The sequence below is a fragment of the Littorina saxatilis genome, linkage group LG1 (assembly GCF_037325665.1).
Source record: "Littorina saxatilis isolate snail1 linkage group LG1, US_GU_Lsax_2.0, whole genome shotgun sequence".
NCBI lineage: Eukaryota > Metazoa > Mollusca > Gastropoda > Littorinimorpha > Littorinidae > Littorina > Littorina saxatilis.
The window spans coordinates 67,465,391-67,481,303 of record NC_090245.1 but is presented as its reverse complement, the minus strand read 5'-3'; the positions used below and the strand labels follow the sequence as shown (position 1 = coordinate 67,481,303).

Sequence of the window (15,913 nt, the reverse complement as noted above, 5' to 3'; positions counted from 1 at the left end):
TCTTCACACATCCTACCCCCCTCCTTCTCAGCCCTCTGTTTTCCTGTTTTGTATTTGTTTTTATTGTGTGTTTGTGTATCTCATGGACAGATTGTAAGAAAAGGCCTAGACCTAAATATCAGTCGTTGTAAAATAAAGTTCAATTCAGTTCAGTTAAGTTCTATACTCAAGTCTTATCCACCCCCTCCTACCCCTACAATTGCCCCACCCATCAGCCCTTGCTTCCAAATACTATATATGCATTTTTTTCTCGGTTGACCCGTCTGACTTGCAACATTACGGACGGTATTGCACGATGGCAATCAAGCGGACTGTAACTCGCTGTGTGTGATGACTTGTCGCTTTGACAGGCATGGTTAATAGCATGCCAGCGATGCGCTGGGGAGATAAAATGAGAAGGCGAGATAGACAGTTTTTTGTTTGAAGTCGTAGATCTATGTTGTGTGTGGGATGGGAGGGGGGGAGGTTGTGTGTCTGTCTGTCTGTCTGTCTGTCTGTCTGTCATCCTTTAAGTTACTCTCTCTGCTTCTGTTTCTTTGTCTGTCTGCTTGTCACTCTATGTCTCCCTATGCCTGTCATTGTCTGCCTGTTTCTCTCTGTCTACCTGTTTCTCTCTGTCTGTCTGTCTGTCTGTCTCTCTCTCTCTATCTCTCTCTCTCTCTCTCTCTCTCTCTCTCTCTCTCAATCTGTCTGTCTCTCTCTCTCTCTCTCTCTCTCTCTCTCTTTCACACACACACACACACACACACACACACACACACACACACACACACACACACACACAGAACAACATATCCTTCCACGCTCCCTTCCTTCTCCGTATGGCCCGCTTCCATCTTTCGGTCGTTCCCATCTCTTATCGCAACAGTCTTCTATCTTTCTCACTCAAATTAGCTGTCAACATCGACGATGAAAAGGATGATGTATTCCTCTCTAGCAAATGCACCCACTGAGAAAGACTGCCGAGGAAAGATTTATTTGCCACCGAAGTTATGGTGTTCCTGCCGTACAATGGAAACACTTAGCAAAGGGCAAGAAGTCCGGCCTGTCCAAAAGAGAGTTACTTCCTGTGGGACGTGAGCTCCTTTCTTCTCCTTCTTTAAAAATGTCCATACATTAACATCTTCACAGATTTACTGGACAATTTGAATTACTTATAAATAGCCCAACAGAATGTGTAGAAAAGAAAGGGAACGAAAAATAACCCCCACAAAATTAAACAATTAAAAAAAACACCAGAAAACAAACAATTAATCAAGCTAACGAACTATCAAGCAATCATATTATCTTCATAAGATCAAATGCCTTGTGGTCTTTTCTGCTGCATAGCAAGGACATGCTAATTTTCACATTATTTTTTTTTTTGTCACAGAGCACTGTAACGTGACTCTTAAGTAGCCTTTCCACACAGTCTTAGACCGGCACGGTTGGCCTAGTGGTAAGGCGTCCGCCACGTGATCGGGAGGTCGTGGGTTCGAACCCCGGCCGGGTCATACCTAAGACTTTAAAATTGGCAATCTAGTGGCTGCTCCGCCTGGCGTCTGGCATTATGGGGTTAGTGCAAGGACTGGTTGGTCCGGTGTCAGAATAATGTGATTGGGTGAGACATGAAGCCTGTGCTGCGACTTCTGTCTTGTGTGTGGCGCACGTTATATGTCAAAGCAGCACCGCCCTGATATGGCCCTTCGTGGTCGGCTGTGCGTTAAGCCAAAACAAAAAACAAAAAAACCCAGTCTTAGACATCTCAACCATTTCCTGTGATAAGCACCGTTACCTGTTCATCTCTCCTTGTGTGACGTTTTCATTCGACGATGGCTTCTTTAAAAGCACATGCCGTTCTTGGCACAGTAAAGAGTGAGGGAAATAACTGATTTAAAAAAAAAGCCAATGCTTCATTCGGAGACATGAAAAATCTTTGGGTTTGCGTGCCAAAGCAAATGAAAATTGGGTGTTTGTTTTACTTTTTTTCTCTGACATGTTCATGCTCTCGCACGTTCTCGGTGCTCGCTGTTTATAAGCGTTACCAGAAGAAAAAAAGATAAAACATCTGTCAATCGGACTTTAATGCAAACGTTCCATTCCATTTGTGCTACTTTGGTGACCTCTCTGCGTTTAAACGATTTGCGCGGGTCGCATTTCTCAAATGAATTAATTTTCCAACAGATTCCTGATTCGTGGTCTGGACCCGGCAAACTGTTATGTGTCGGCGTCAAACGCGTGACAAACGTCGTTTGCTCACTGACACCACGGGTTGATTTTCATGGAAATTGTTGCGGCACACCCCAACCCACTCCGCTCTCTACCTTCCCCAGCCTTCCCCTCCCGTTCCGCTCACCAACCCTCTTATTCATGCTCGCACACACACACACACACACACACACACACACACACACACACACACACACACACACACGCGCGCGCGCGCACACACACACTCACAAACACAACCCAAGATCCCAACGTTTTCTCACCAATCTATTTTTTAAGGGCGAGTTTTGCCCTGGTTCCACTTCCCCAGTCAATAGTTTTTCGTGGCTTTCCAACATCTTTTCGGAAATTGTCGAGCGACCCCCGCAAAGTTTCACCGTACAGTGTTTACACTGCTCGGACGACCGGCAGCATGAAGCTGGCGATTGTGTTTGTGTTGCTGATTTGTTCGTGGTTAATTGGCCGTGGAGCTTTATTGGGCGAGAAAGTCTATCGCTAAACGAAACACTATAAATCACTCTTGGGCGTGGATCAATGAAACACCTGCATAATTGTTGCTGCCGATAAACGTGGAACTCTGCTGTCGTGTGTTTGTGTGTTCTAGCGGTCTGCAACTGTAGTGAGAGTCAGGCACAATTTTGTCGATTGAAAGACTGTTGGTCATTACAACTCCCATAATTTTCTTCTTTCGAGAGATTGAAGCGAAACTGAAGTGATCATATTTGTTTAGCATGATCTTTTACTGAAGTGAGTGTTACCACTCTGGTGTTAACAAGTGTTTCATATTTAATGTTTCAGATGACGTCCACCGCGACAGACGACGCTTACGTGAGCATGACGGTAGACGTGAATATGACGTCATTCAACGAGTCCGTAGGGGAAGCGGAAAGCGTCATGGACTTCTACGCCAAGAACGCCCCCGTGGGTGTGGCCGTCGACCGGATCATGACGCCCATCTTCTACTTCATCGGGATCCCCTGCAACCCGTTGTGCGCGGTCATCTGGCTGGGCAGGGAAACGAGGAAGAGCAACTCCTCGGCCATCTACCTCGGGGCGCTGTCAATCTCCCACACCGTCTTCCTAATCCTGCACATCTTCATCGAGCTGCACTACGCCTGGGGCATCAAGACGTTTGACGGGCACGTGACGTGCGAGGTGTACTACACCATCTACATCCTGCCCCAGTACCTGGCCCCTCTGCTGGTTCTGGGCTTCACGGTGGAGCGCTACATCGCCGTCTGCCACCCCTTCGTCAAGGAGAGGTACTGCACCGTGCGGCGTGCTGTGGTGGTCGTGCTCGCCCTCCTCGGCTTCTGCTTCCTCCTCAGCTGCCCGCAGGCCTACCTGTGGACGTACGACGAGAACTACATGATGTGCAACCACCGCGAGTCCCTGCACAACAGCGACTTCCCCAGGCTGTGGACGTGGGTCACGGAGCTGTTCGTCTTCGGCATCGCCCCTCTGGCCGCCCTGGTCTTCAATGTGCTGGTCATTCGCGAGATCCGCAGCATCACCACGCGCGGCCCCGCCATCATGGCCCCACGTGGGTCCGGCGGCGGTCAGAACCAGGCGTCCACCATGACCCTGCTCGCCATTTCCTTCTACCTAATCTGTACCTGGCTCCCAGCCACCATCGTCTACTCCTTGGAGCGGGAATTCCCGATGGGAGAGGGAAAAAGGGGCACGGACCCCGCCTGGGACAGGCACTGGACCTACTTCACGGTGAGAAAGGTCGTGGAAGAGGTGACGCTGTCCAACTCGGCCTGTTACTTCTTCATCTACTACGTGACGGGCAAGCACTTCAGGATTCGGTTCAAGCGGTTGATGTGCCCTCAGCGCTGTTTGAATAGTGGCTCTGATAGCTCAAGCATTAATGGTAGGAGTTGCACCAACAAACAGTACATGGCGGTACGCAGCAATGGGTACAACGACACGTGCGTCACGAAGGTTTGAGCTGTGCGTCATTAATGACTGAGGACTACGTCATCGGCGTCTAATCACTGCGTCACCGGTTTATGCCTCAGCTGCTTTTTGTTTTAGACATGCTTGGAGGGTGTCGCCAGACTCCGCACTGGAACATAAGAATGTGAAATCACTGTTGCTAGTTTGCAAACAATGTGAAGCTTGCTTCCGTGATTAGTTCAGTGTGTGTAGGCTGCACTGGGTACAGATGTTTGAACAAATTGTTCACTTCCATTTGCTGGACAGTGTTGCTGATAATGTGCCGATGTTGGTGTTTTCTCTTGCTGGTGGTGTACGTTCTCAAGCTCTGCTGCATTGAGTGCATTATATACACAGATGTTGCAAACGTACAATTATGCAAAATTGTTGATGATTACATAACTTTCCACTAACATGTGCTAGAGCTACATCTGATTCGAGACAAAACAAGAGGCGTACTTAATTCTTCTGTGTTCATTTTTGTGTTTAAATCTGTCTTGTGCTTTGTACTAGGATGTAGACGGTGACTGTGACGGAAGAAAACAACAACACCCGAGTAACTTTATTGTGATCGTATATAGACACGTAAATTCCGACTGTCAGGGTTAGTAAGAACACTAAACCACGCACTCTCACGTGTTCTTCATGAGTTTCTCAACACTATTGACCTTACAATTCAATGAGGCAGCGAAGCATACGTTCGCATTTCACATGCTTACATTCTTGCTGCAATGTTACGACCATTCTTGATGCCACTCACCTACCAAATCATAAAGGAAATAAAAAGTACAATCTCCGAACTGTGGATTACTGTTTCCTGTGCAGTGGAACCCCCATTCAGGACATCTACAAATCTGAAAAAAACAGGTTTTACAAGAGAGAGTATTAAAACGGAGGAACTTTAACAAGTACTATCAAAAACAAATAAGATATAGTAGGATTTTAACAAAAGCCAAACCGTTACGTCTTTTGTATCAAAACACCAGTTCTTCAACAAATGTCATCTCTACTGTAACACAATGGTAAACTACGGTTTTAGTGATTTGTCTGGTTTGCTGCATACTGTCTGTTTCACACAATGAATGTTAGGCTTTGACAATGGACTCGGCGTACCCACGTGGACTTTTTAGCCGAGATCGTGAGAGGGAGGTGTCACTGTAGTTGTAACATGAAATACACCGTAACAGTTCCCGCCAGGATGCAGTTTGCAGGATACATCTACATACTGCGTGGGTACAACGCACTTGTCTCATGATTACAATGTGGGTGCATCTCTATTGGTACACTTGTAGTCTGAGCCAAAACTATCGGTGAAACTGCATACTGCTGAGGTGTGATGTAAGAATATATCTTGCTAAAAAATCTGGTAAATGTCAATGTCCATTCGCTATTCATATCATTCTGTGTGATTTATAAACGCAACGCGTCATGACAACTGGTGCAAACTAGTAATATTCAATGTTTCAGGTTACATAACCTAGCCATGGCTTTCGTGTTCAGCTGTTTTCGTAATACATTTCTTCATACGTATTATGTGCAAGCCAGATACATTCAGTTGATCCTTAAGATCTGTACCCATATACTCTAACCGTACTCTTTTGTTGTTTATAGATAACGTATAGTCTTTCAGGGTAAGCTTCAGGCCGTTAAAGCAGAACGTAGGCGTTATTGTTTTTACTGAACCAAAGCATAACTTTGTTATGTAACTGTTTGTATCTGCAAAGGCTCGAAATAATAAAATCCCGCGTGACTGAGGTTTGCTGAAGACGAATGAGGGGTAAACATGGTGTAGGATGTCTATAGCTCTTGTATACTGTTCACTCTCCCCCCTTCCCCCCAAACAAAAATCATATGGGATGCAACGCGCATTTTGTTAACATTGACATCTTTTACATCGTCATTCATAGTTTGGGTGTTCAGCTCTTGAAATGTATACGTATGTTACCTCCTTCGTAGATCTAAAAGCAACTGGACGAAACGCAGATGTATAAAAAGTATACTGTTATTCATGGCCCCGTGTAAACAGGAATGTTAAATTCTGTCAATCAAAGATGTCCTTGTTCTCTTGGTCTGCTTTTGTGAATAAGGTTTGTGCAGATACGCAAAACGAAGTGCCATTTTTGTCTCCAGTATGTTCAATTCATGCTGAGGATAGAACTTTAAACACCGTTAGTTTTCGTCATTCATCGGGGATTACCTTGTGTCCTTTTGTCTGATAAAGAAGATCGTTGCATGGTTTCAGCCATGTCATTACGTTGTCTAAAACTAAACCACGTTTGGCATTGCAAATAATTTCTACAGATACTGATTTATTCACTTTTTTATTGGGGCGAAAACTACATTTCGCAAAACTTCTTTTCTTTCCAGACGATTTGTGTAGGAAATTGTGTTTACCTGCGTCGCATTTGATAACCAACGTTCTTGAGACACATCTTAGTAAATCTATTACCGTCGCGTGTGCTGTGGTTCTGTGGAGAAATATGCAGCTACCAGAATTCATTGTAAGCTATGGCTATTCAGCGACAAATACCATAGTGACATAGTGACCGAGATTACATATGTTTTACCTTCATGATTACTTGCACATGCTATCCGCAAAAATAAATAAATAAATATCGTCATCTAGGAACAGGTAATAAACAGCTATGTTGTGAAAACTGTAAGTCACAGCGACACTGAGAGAGCGCGCTTACGAGAGGGTTTTGTATGTGTAACGTTTAAATGGTTGTTGGGTTTTGACTGATCTATATAATCAGTGTTGTCAGTTAACTCTTGTCCTTGATTCTGTTAATTTTCATTCTAACGGAACTCCGAAACCACGCTACTTCATTCACCAAAAAAGTTAAATATACAGTTTATAAACCAAGCATCCATGTTTCATCAAACAATGAATTAATTTGCTCATCGCATAGACTGTAACTGAATAACGTTAGATCGTCGTGTTAACCACCACGCTATTAACACAATAGCATTACAAAGTGCATTGCTGTTCTCCTTTGCCCTAGCTGTTACTGGCTTTTTTCGTTCAAGGAAAGTACACATTATACAACCTCAGAAGACTCCCATTAGCTTCGTTAGTGACACGTTAATGCAAGGTAGCAGGGTCCGGGGAAGAAATGTGGCTTAAAAGCACAGTTCTTCCCGATTCGGCTCACCATCTAACTAACTATGGGGTCCTTAACTTCCTCACAGGCACATTTTCCTCTTTCGGACATGAGCTGATGATACGCTAACAGCTCACCATCTAACTAACTAGGGGGTCCTTAACGTCCTCACAGGCACATTTTTCTCTTAGGGACATGAGCTGATGATACGATAACAGCTCACCATCTAACTAACTAGGGGGTCCTTAACGTCCTCACAGACCATTTTCCTCTTAGGGACATGAGCTGATGATACGCTAACAGCTCACCATCTAACTAACTAGGGGGTCCTTAACGTCTTCACAGGCACATTTTCCTATTAGGGACATGAGCTTATGATACACTAACAGCTCACCATCTAACTAACTAGGGGGTCCTTAACGTCCTCACAGGCACATTTTCCTCTTAGGGACATGAGCTGATGATACGCTAACAGCTCACCATCTAACTAACTAGGGGGTCCTTAACGTCCTCACAGGCACATTTTCCTCTTAGGGACATGAGTTGATGATACGCTAACAGCTCACCATCTCGGTATGACGTTTTGTATTAAAACAAAGAAGACAAAACGGATAAATATGTCTACAACTTTTTGTACACGTATGCGTCCACCAATGCTGCGCACACCGGGTCAATTACTAATGGCTGTCATATTATATAGCACATTGAGTTGTTTTTATCTTAATCTCGTCTGAAAGAAATATAGGAGGGCTTCGTAAGATTGAAAACATCAATAATGTTGCCTAGTTTAGGCGACTTGTAACGAGGTTTGTTTTAGACTTTGATGTAAATCCGAAGACATTTCAAATTGAATAAAGAAGAAAAGAACAACAAAGCTAACCTTTTAACTTCGTCCTGCCACGCACTGGATGTAGTTTTGCCTTTTCAATCAATCAATATCAATATGAGGCTTATATCGCGCGTATTCCGTGGGTACAGTTCTAAGCGCAGGGATTTATTTTTATTTTTTTTATAATATTTTTATTGTATGCAATTTATATTGCGCACATATTTAAGGCGCAAGGATTTATTTATGCCGTGTGAGATGGAATTTTTTTTTTACACAATACATCACGCATTCACATCGGCCAGCAGATCGCAGCCATTTCGGCGCATATCCTACTTTTCACGGCCTATTATTCCAAGTCACACGGGTATTTTGGTGGACATTTTTATCTATGCCTATACAATTTTGCCAGGAAAGACCCTTTTGTCAATCGTGGGATCTGTAACGTGCACACCCCAATGTAGTGTACACGAAGGGACCTCGGTTTTTCGTCTCATCCGAAAGTTTTGTGAAAGTGTTAAACACAAATTCATAATCCGGCAATTAAAACACACCCAGGGTTCTTGATTTGCAAGGATAACTCTTCGGAATTTAAACTTAAACGAATGCCTGTTACTTTTGCGTTTGTATTTATCCTACATACGCAAGGGAGTCTACCCATGTGATTACTACCGGTATCTTTCACACGTGCGTGTTCTATGTAAATGAGGTCAGGGGTGACGAAGTATGAGCGACACCCCGACGCGCAGACATACGCTGTTGTTGATTTTGTTTCTTTCTTCTGTTTGCTCTTTGTGTCATAGTGGAAGGATGCGTGCATCCCTCGTGAAAGCATGAAAATGTCTGCGGCTTCTTCTTGTTCTTGTTCTTCTTGTTCTTCTTGTTCTTGTTCTTCTTGTTCTGACCGGCACGGCTGGCCTAGTGGTAAGGCGTTCGCTCCGTGATCGGGAGGTCGTGGGTTCGAACCCCGGCCGGGTCATACCTAAGACTTTAAAATTGGCAATCTAGTGGCTGCTCCGCCTGGCGTCTGGCATTATGGGGTTAGTGCCAGGACTGGTTGGTCCGGTGTCAGAGTAATGTGACTGGGTGAGACATGAAGCCTGTGCTGCGACTTCTGTCTTGTGTGTGGCGCACGTTATATGTCAAAGCAGCACCGCCCTGATATGGCCCTTCGTGGTCGGCTGTGCGTTAAGCAAACAAACAAACAAACAAATCTTCCTCTTCTTCCTCTTCTTGTTCTTGTTCTTGTTCTTGTTCTTGTTCTTCTTGTTCTTCTTCTTCTTCTTCTTCTTCTTCTTCTTCTTCTTCTTCTTCTTCTTCTTCTTCTTCTTCTTCTTCTTCTTCTTCTTCTTCTTCTTCTTCTTCTTCGTTCATGGGCTAAAACTCCCACGTCCACTCATGATTTTGCATGAGTGGGTTTTTACGTGTATGACCGTTTTTAGTCCGCCATTCAGGCAGCCATACGCAACTTTCGGGGGGAGCATGCTGGGTATTTTCGTGTTTCCTTAATCCACCGAACTCTGGCATGGATTACAGGATCTTTTCCGTGCGCACTTTTTCTTGTGCTTGCGTGTTCACACGAAAGGGTATAAGGCACTAGCAGGTCTGCACATAAGTTGACCTGGATGATCGGAACAATCTCCCCCCTTAACCCACCAGGCGACCGCGGCCGGGATTTGAACTCACGACCTCCCGATTAGGAGGTCGATGTCTTCTCCACAACGCCACTGCGCTTGTCTCTGCGGCTGCTAACATGATGGCTAAGGCGGGGAGGAATGTATCTTTAAATGCCATATTTTTGTGCTGACAAGTTGCATAATTGTTGTATATCAAATTACGTGAGAACAGCTGTTCCGTGTTTGTGGAGACGCAAGCCTGTGTGTTTGGTTTGTAACAGTGTTCTATATTATGTGTCACCCATGTGTTGTCATTGCATTGCACAACATAGGCAGGGAAACCACAAGCACGACCTTATACATTACCGAGTTGTGCATACATGTTTGTTTAACATAGTGGCCCTTCACTATAGCAACTAATAACGATGTTTGCATTATGTATTGTTTCTTTCTTCTTCAAATATTGATCTTTGATCGTTATTATTAATAGACCATGGCAAAAACGATTGATCATTGTTTCATGATTTTGACTTCTACTTGACTGGTTGTACAACGTGAAGAATACAAGTGCATATATATATATGTAGTGCTGTAGACATCTAAAGCAAGGGGTTCTTCAACAGAGCTTCCTACGCTTTGACGGACCGTAGCGTATCTAACACAAGTGATCTATGTAGTGTGTTAGAGCGCGTAATGTTGCTACTGATGTCAAGTGTTGTAGGCAGTATAATCTACTGAGTTTATTGTTGTGGACATTTCATCTGTGATCGTATATTTTGAAAATGAAAAAAAGTACATGCAGTAACATGTGTGTGTGTGTGTGTGTGTGTGTGTGTGTGTGTGTGTGTGTGTGTGTGTGTGTGTGTGTGTGTGTGTGTGTGTCTGTGTGTGTGTGTGTGTGTGTGTATGTGCGCGCGTATCTGTGTGTGTGCGCGCGTATCTGTGTGTGTGTTCAGTAGACACCATTTGCGAGTTCATCTGGGTGGTTTTGCACTGAATTTTTAAAGCTGTTTTTGTTGTTGAAGGCTTTACAGAATTCAATTAACATGAACGAGAGAGAATAAGTAAAGCGTTGCTTTTATTTGTCTCACGCAAATGTGCAATTGTATATCTAGCAAATTGTATGCCAAGGTGGTCGAACTGTCTTTTTAATGTGTCAATGCCTGTTTGGCTAGTGTGTAGGATGTCGTATCAATAACTATCATCCGTTGAATTATTTAGACGCATATTAATCGTGGTTCAGTTTTTGTTAAATCCATACGCCAAACATACTGTGAATGCAATAACAATTAACAGATGTTCACAAATGCTGAAGACATAAAATTGAATCTTGTTTTGACTTCAAATGTTGCTATTTGGGTGCATTCATTTCACGTTACTCTCTTCCTTGCATGTACGTATGCAGAAAACCAAACACATATAAATATATACGAAAACACAAAACAAAACACGCACGCACGTTCGCACAATCACACGCACGCCGGCACGCACCCCTACACACACAACACACATACAAACACACACACACACACACACACACACACACGAACGCACACACACACACACACACACACACACACACACACACACACACACACACACGCACTCACACACACACGAACGCACACACACACACGCACTCACACACTCACTAACTGCAAACACTCACTGACGCGCTCTTTTGACTTTCAGGCCCGCCTGCCAATTACTGCCCCACCCCCCCCCCCCCCCCCCCCTATTTATCTCTCTCCCCTCGCACTGTCTCCTTTCTGTCTCTCTGTGTCTGTGTCTGTGTCCGTGTCCGTGTCTGTCCGTCTGTGTCTGTTCGTCCGTGTCCGTCTCCGTCTCTGTGTCCGTCTCCGTCTCTGTGTCCGTCTCTGTCTCCGTCTCTGTGTCCGTCTCCGTCTCTGTTTCCGTCTCCGTCTCTGTGTCCGTGTCCGTCTCTGTGTCCGTGTCCGTCTCTGTGTCCGTGTCCGTCTCTGTGTCCGTGTCCGTCTCTGTGTCCGTGTCCGTCTCTGTGTCCGTGTCCGTCTCTGTGTCCGTCTCCGTCTCTGTGTCCGTGTCCGTCTCTGTGTCCGTGTCCGTCTCTGTGTCCGTGTCCGTCTCTGTGTCCGTGTCCCTGTCTCTGTGCCCGTCTCCCTGTCTCTGTGTCCGTGTCCCTGTCTCCGTCTCCGTCTCTCTGTCTCCGTCTCCGTCTCTCTGTCTCCGTCTCTCCGTCTCTCTGTCTCCGTCTCTCCGTCTCCCTGTCTCCCTGTCTCCGTCTCTCCGTCTCCGTCTCTCCGTCTCCGTCTCTCCCTGTCTCTCCCTGTCTCTCTCTGTCTCTCTCTGTCCCTCTCTGTCTCTCTGTCTCTCTCTTTCGGTCTCTCTGTCTCTCTCTGTGTCTCTGTCTCTGTCTCTGTCTCTCTATGTCTCTCTCTCTTTCTGTCTCTGTCTCTCTCTCTCAATCTCTCTCTCTCTCTCTCTCTCTCTCCTATCTGAACGCCGTGTAAATGCATGCCACTAATCCGGTCAAAACAATAAGCGTCGGTCAATGTTTTACTGACTTGGCAGACTATTCTATACATGTCATCCCAATTGGTACCCTCATACATTCCAGGATCTCTCCTGTGCCTCAACTGACAATTGAATGCAAGTCTGTTCAAGCCGACCTTTGGGAGGAATATATATACAAATTGGTAAATGTGTTATCCCCCTGCAAATAACGTCTTACGATGTCCTTTTTTGTCCAATCTTTTTCTCGTTCATCGAAATCTAAAATTGGAAGACTACGTTTTTTGGACAGCCGCAAACAGGCGTGCTAACTGGCCATTTGAAGTAACGTAGAAAACGTGCTAAGCTTAATTTGAAATTAAAACGGAAAGAAAACATGCAACAAACAAGCAAAAGAGTTTACAAAAAAATCAGTATAATCAATTCGCCCCAATGTCCCGAACTCCATAAGGACGAGGATGATGATGATCAGCAAAAACAACCACAACCACAGCAACAAAAACAACAAACACAACAACAACAAGAACACCAACAACAAAAACAACACCACCACCAACAACAACAACCGTGCTCAACATGTAAGGTTTTCTTCGGATCACGTCAAAACAGTTAACGGTCACCATTTCGGGTCGGTTCAACTTTAGCCAATAATGTTGGACAAGTTTTCAAATGCATTGTGTCCGAAACGTGATATTAATCCAACAACAAGTTGGAACCAATTACACTAGCAGCATCGATTCCACGAATGAGTTTGAAATTAATGTTTGTGGTTCATGCAACAAATACAGCAGTTTTGCAGCAAGTCCCTCCAATCCAGCACAAACGCACACAGACAGACAAATAGACGCTCGTACGCATGCACACGCGCACACACGCACGCAGACATACTTAAACGAGCGACTTACATTAATTCTACGAGAACATAGAAAAGTAAAGTTCGCTTGTTTGCAGTTCGAGAGGGTCAAAGTAGTAAGATGAGAAAAAAAGAGAAGAAGTAAATAAAGAAAGAATTTTCATTCGTGTCTTCGAGACTAACGACAAGCAGTCTTTCTGTCTATTGACATTTTTAACAACACGACGACACCGACGGAGAGGAAGAGAAAAAGAAAAGAAAACCAGCTAGCTACAAGGCGAGGGGAGGGTGGGGGGTTGGGGAGGGGGGGGGGGGGAGGGGGGCACAGTGTCGTTTCTCTTCACGATTATAACTGGGGGGAGGTTTCAACAGAACTGGATATAATTTTCGTTTTTCGCTGAAAAACTCCAGCCAAATCTTGCATGTGCTGTCGAAATAGCGATCAAAGTTACACTTGCGACGGAACAATTATTAGTGCGCATGGTACTACGAACGAGAGAGTGATAGGTTGACATATATGATATAAAGGTGGGATTGGGTTGGGGAGACATTTTTTTAAGAAGTCCATATATATAAAGTCACAAGAACATACGACCTATGCTGCAATGCAGAACTTTGGTGGCTTTTAAAAGTTACGCGACCCGCGCGTGCTAGCTCCACTGAGAACGCCTTACTCCCTAGCCTGACCGTGAACTTAAACAAATTGCCATTCTCCGTGACTTCTGCCAATGCCAGGCCCGGGACCGCGCACGCTCAATGGCACTTTTCCGGTCATTGTCGGGGCGGTTGGGTGGGGGGGAGGGTTCCGCCACCTTCCTCCCTGGTGTCAAAGAAAGTCAGGCTCATTTGACTTTCGTCTTCGACTTGGTCGCCTTTCTTAATTAATTTGAGCCACAAAACGTGGACGTAACTACAGAGAAAGACGAATGAGCGTGGTAAAGAGGGTGAGAGAATTAATACGGTTCGCATACTAAAGTCGGGCAGTTACTTACGGTGCATAGCGTAATGATGCGGTGAGAACGAGAGGAGAGTTAGCAATCTTCAAAGGGCAGCTCCTTCTCGTGAAAACGACTCAGATCTTGCCAGGCTTTTACGTGGGATAAGACCATCCCACTACTTGGTAATATGCCAACAATAGCTAGATTTAGAGACAAGAACAAAGCCCACCACTTTCTCTTCACCACCTCTTTTTCTCTTGCCCGCTGGGATGCTCAACAATGCGTGTTAAAAAGTGTCGCTCTTTACATACTAACTATGAATAAAATCATACTATTTAAACATCAAATACACATACATACTAACTAAATAACTTAACAATAAACTTACAGCAACACATTATCCACTTATTCTCTATCCAGCCTCCTCTTTCCTGGCGATAGACTTATTTCACGGCACATTACTCCCGGCCCCTGATCTCAACCCACCCGACTTCTTTCTGTGGGGGTACCCAGGACAGAATATACGGCAACAATCCCCAGACCCTGGCAGCTCTGTAGGACGACATCAGAAGGGAAAGCAGGCGCATTCAAGCTGACAGCTGACATGATTGGACGAGTCATGGACAATTTCAACGTTCGTGTTGCAGCAGTTCTTCTACGAAGAGGATCCTGCAGGATAGAGCAGATTATCAACTACTAAGGACAAACCAATTTCTACCGAATTTTGAAAACATAATTTCCCATCATTCTGCTATTGTTTGGTGAAGAAATTTTCTAAATCTCTCTTCGCAGTCTAACATTAGATCAACAAGAAAATAGGGCGTTTTTTGGGGACCACCCTGTATATACGAACACCATTGCATTTTGATCCATGTTCACTTCAACCGGCAAAGAGATATAAATCTCTATGCGCTCCCTTTCACAAAAAAGGAGAGACAGAAACGCTTATTTTACTCTTCAAAGCCACTCATAGTCTTGGAATAGAACAAAGACTTTGCAGCATCATGTGGAAGAAACAACTTTTCACTCGAACCATCCTGAGAAATGAGTCATTATGAGTTTAACTACAAGGGACGTCACCGTTCCGGAATTAACCCTTTTTATGTCAATGTTAATTACTTCAGCTGAGTTTGAAGTAACTATACCAAGATGAAAAATAGTTCCACAACCACTTCAATTGAACACAAGAGGCAAGGGCCTGAAATGGGTGAAGTAGGAGAAGACGCGTCAGGAAAATGTTGCTCCGTTAGTTTTCAAGTTGTTGTCGTATGGAAACAGTTAATGCTCCTTGGCATATTCGTTTTGGTTTTGCATGTGCGTATATGTTTGACTGAAGGAGTGCCTGAGTGGATGTATCCAGCGTGTTTGCGTTTAACAACAATACGGTTTTTTGCTCTGACATGTTTTATTGACACTGATTTTGGCGTTTGAGATCGTCATAGCGGGTTCCATTTTCCCAAGCACTGAGGCATCCCTGCTAGCTTCATATTATAAATAGGACATTATTCCCCCGTCTGCTTGCAAATGTGTTTTATTTCTTGTGTTTCTGTCAGTGTCAGTATTGAGAAAAATGACAATTCTCATTCAAGTCTTATCATTATTCCACATATGTTTACACCTACTGAGCTCCTTCGGCTTGCTATTCTACTCCTGTGAACCGAGAACAAGAAATTCTTTGTTCGTCAGGAAGTTCTTGGGTCATAGCACAACGAACTCCCAAGATGCTCGTTCTGTTCTCCTGTGCCTTTATGCACTTCCCCCTCCCTTTCTCTCGTTTGTCATCTTGCACGTTCCCCTATGCCAGTGACTACAGATACAAATAATACCCTATCCCCCTCGCTGTCTCTCGTGTGCCATCATGCATTTTTTATAATGACAGTGAGTAAAGGAGTTATTCTCCAGAGCTGTGTACCATTTTGTGACATGCATTTTACGTC

General features: G+C 44.5%; 1 protein-coding gene across 2 annotated transcripts in view; it reads left to right on the top strand.

The window, feature by feature from the left end:
- Nucleotides 1–9,282, top strand: part of LOC138976855 (probable G-protein coupled receptor 139) — a 106,938-nt gene extending 97,656 nt beyond the window's left edge. For both annotated transcript variants that reach the window (XM_070349744.1, XM_070349751.1), the window contains one exon: nt 3,007–9,282. In XM_070349744.1, the coding sequence (XP_070205845.1) occupies nt 3,007–4,161 (1,155 nt within the window). In that variant the 3' untranslated portion in view covers nt 4,162–9,282. The remainder of the gene's footprint in view (nt 1–3,006) is intronic.
- Nucleotides 9,283–15,913: the final 6,631 nt, after the last annotated feature.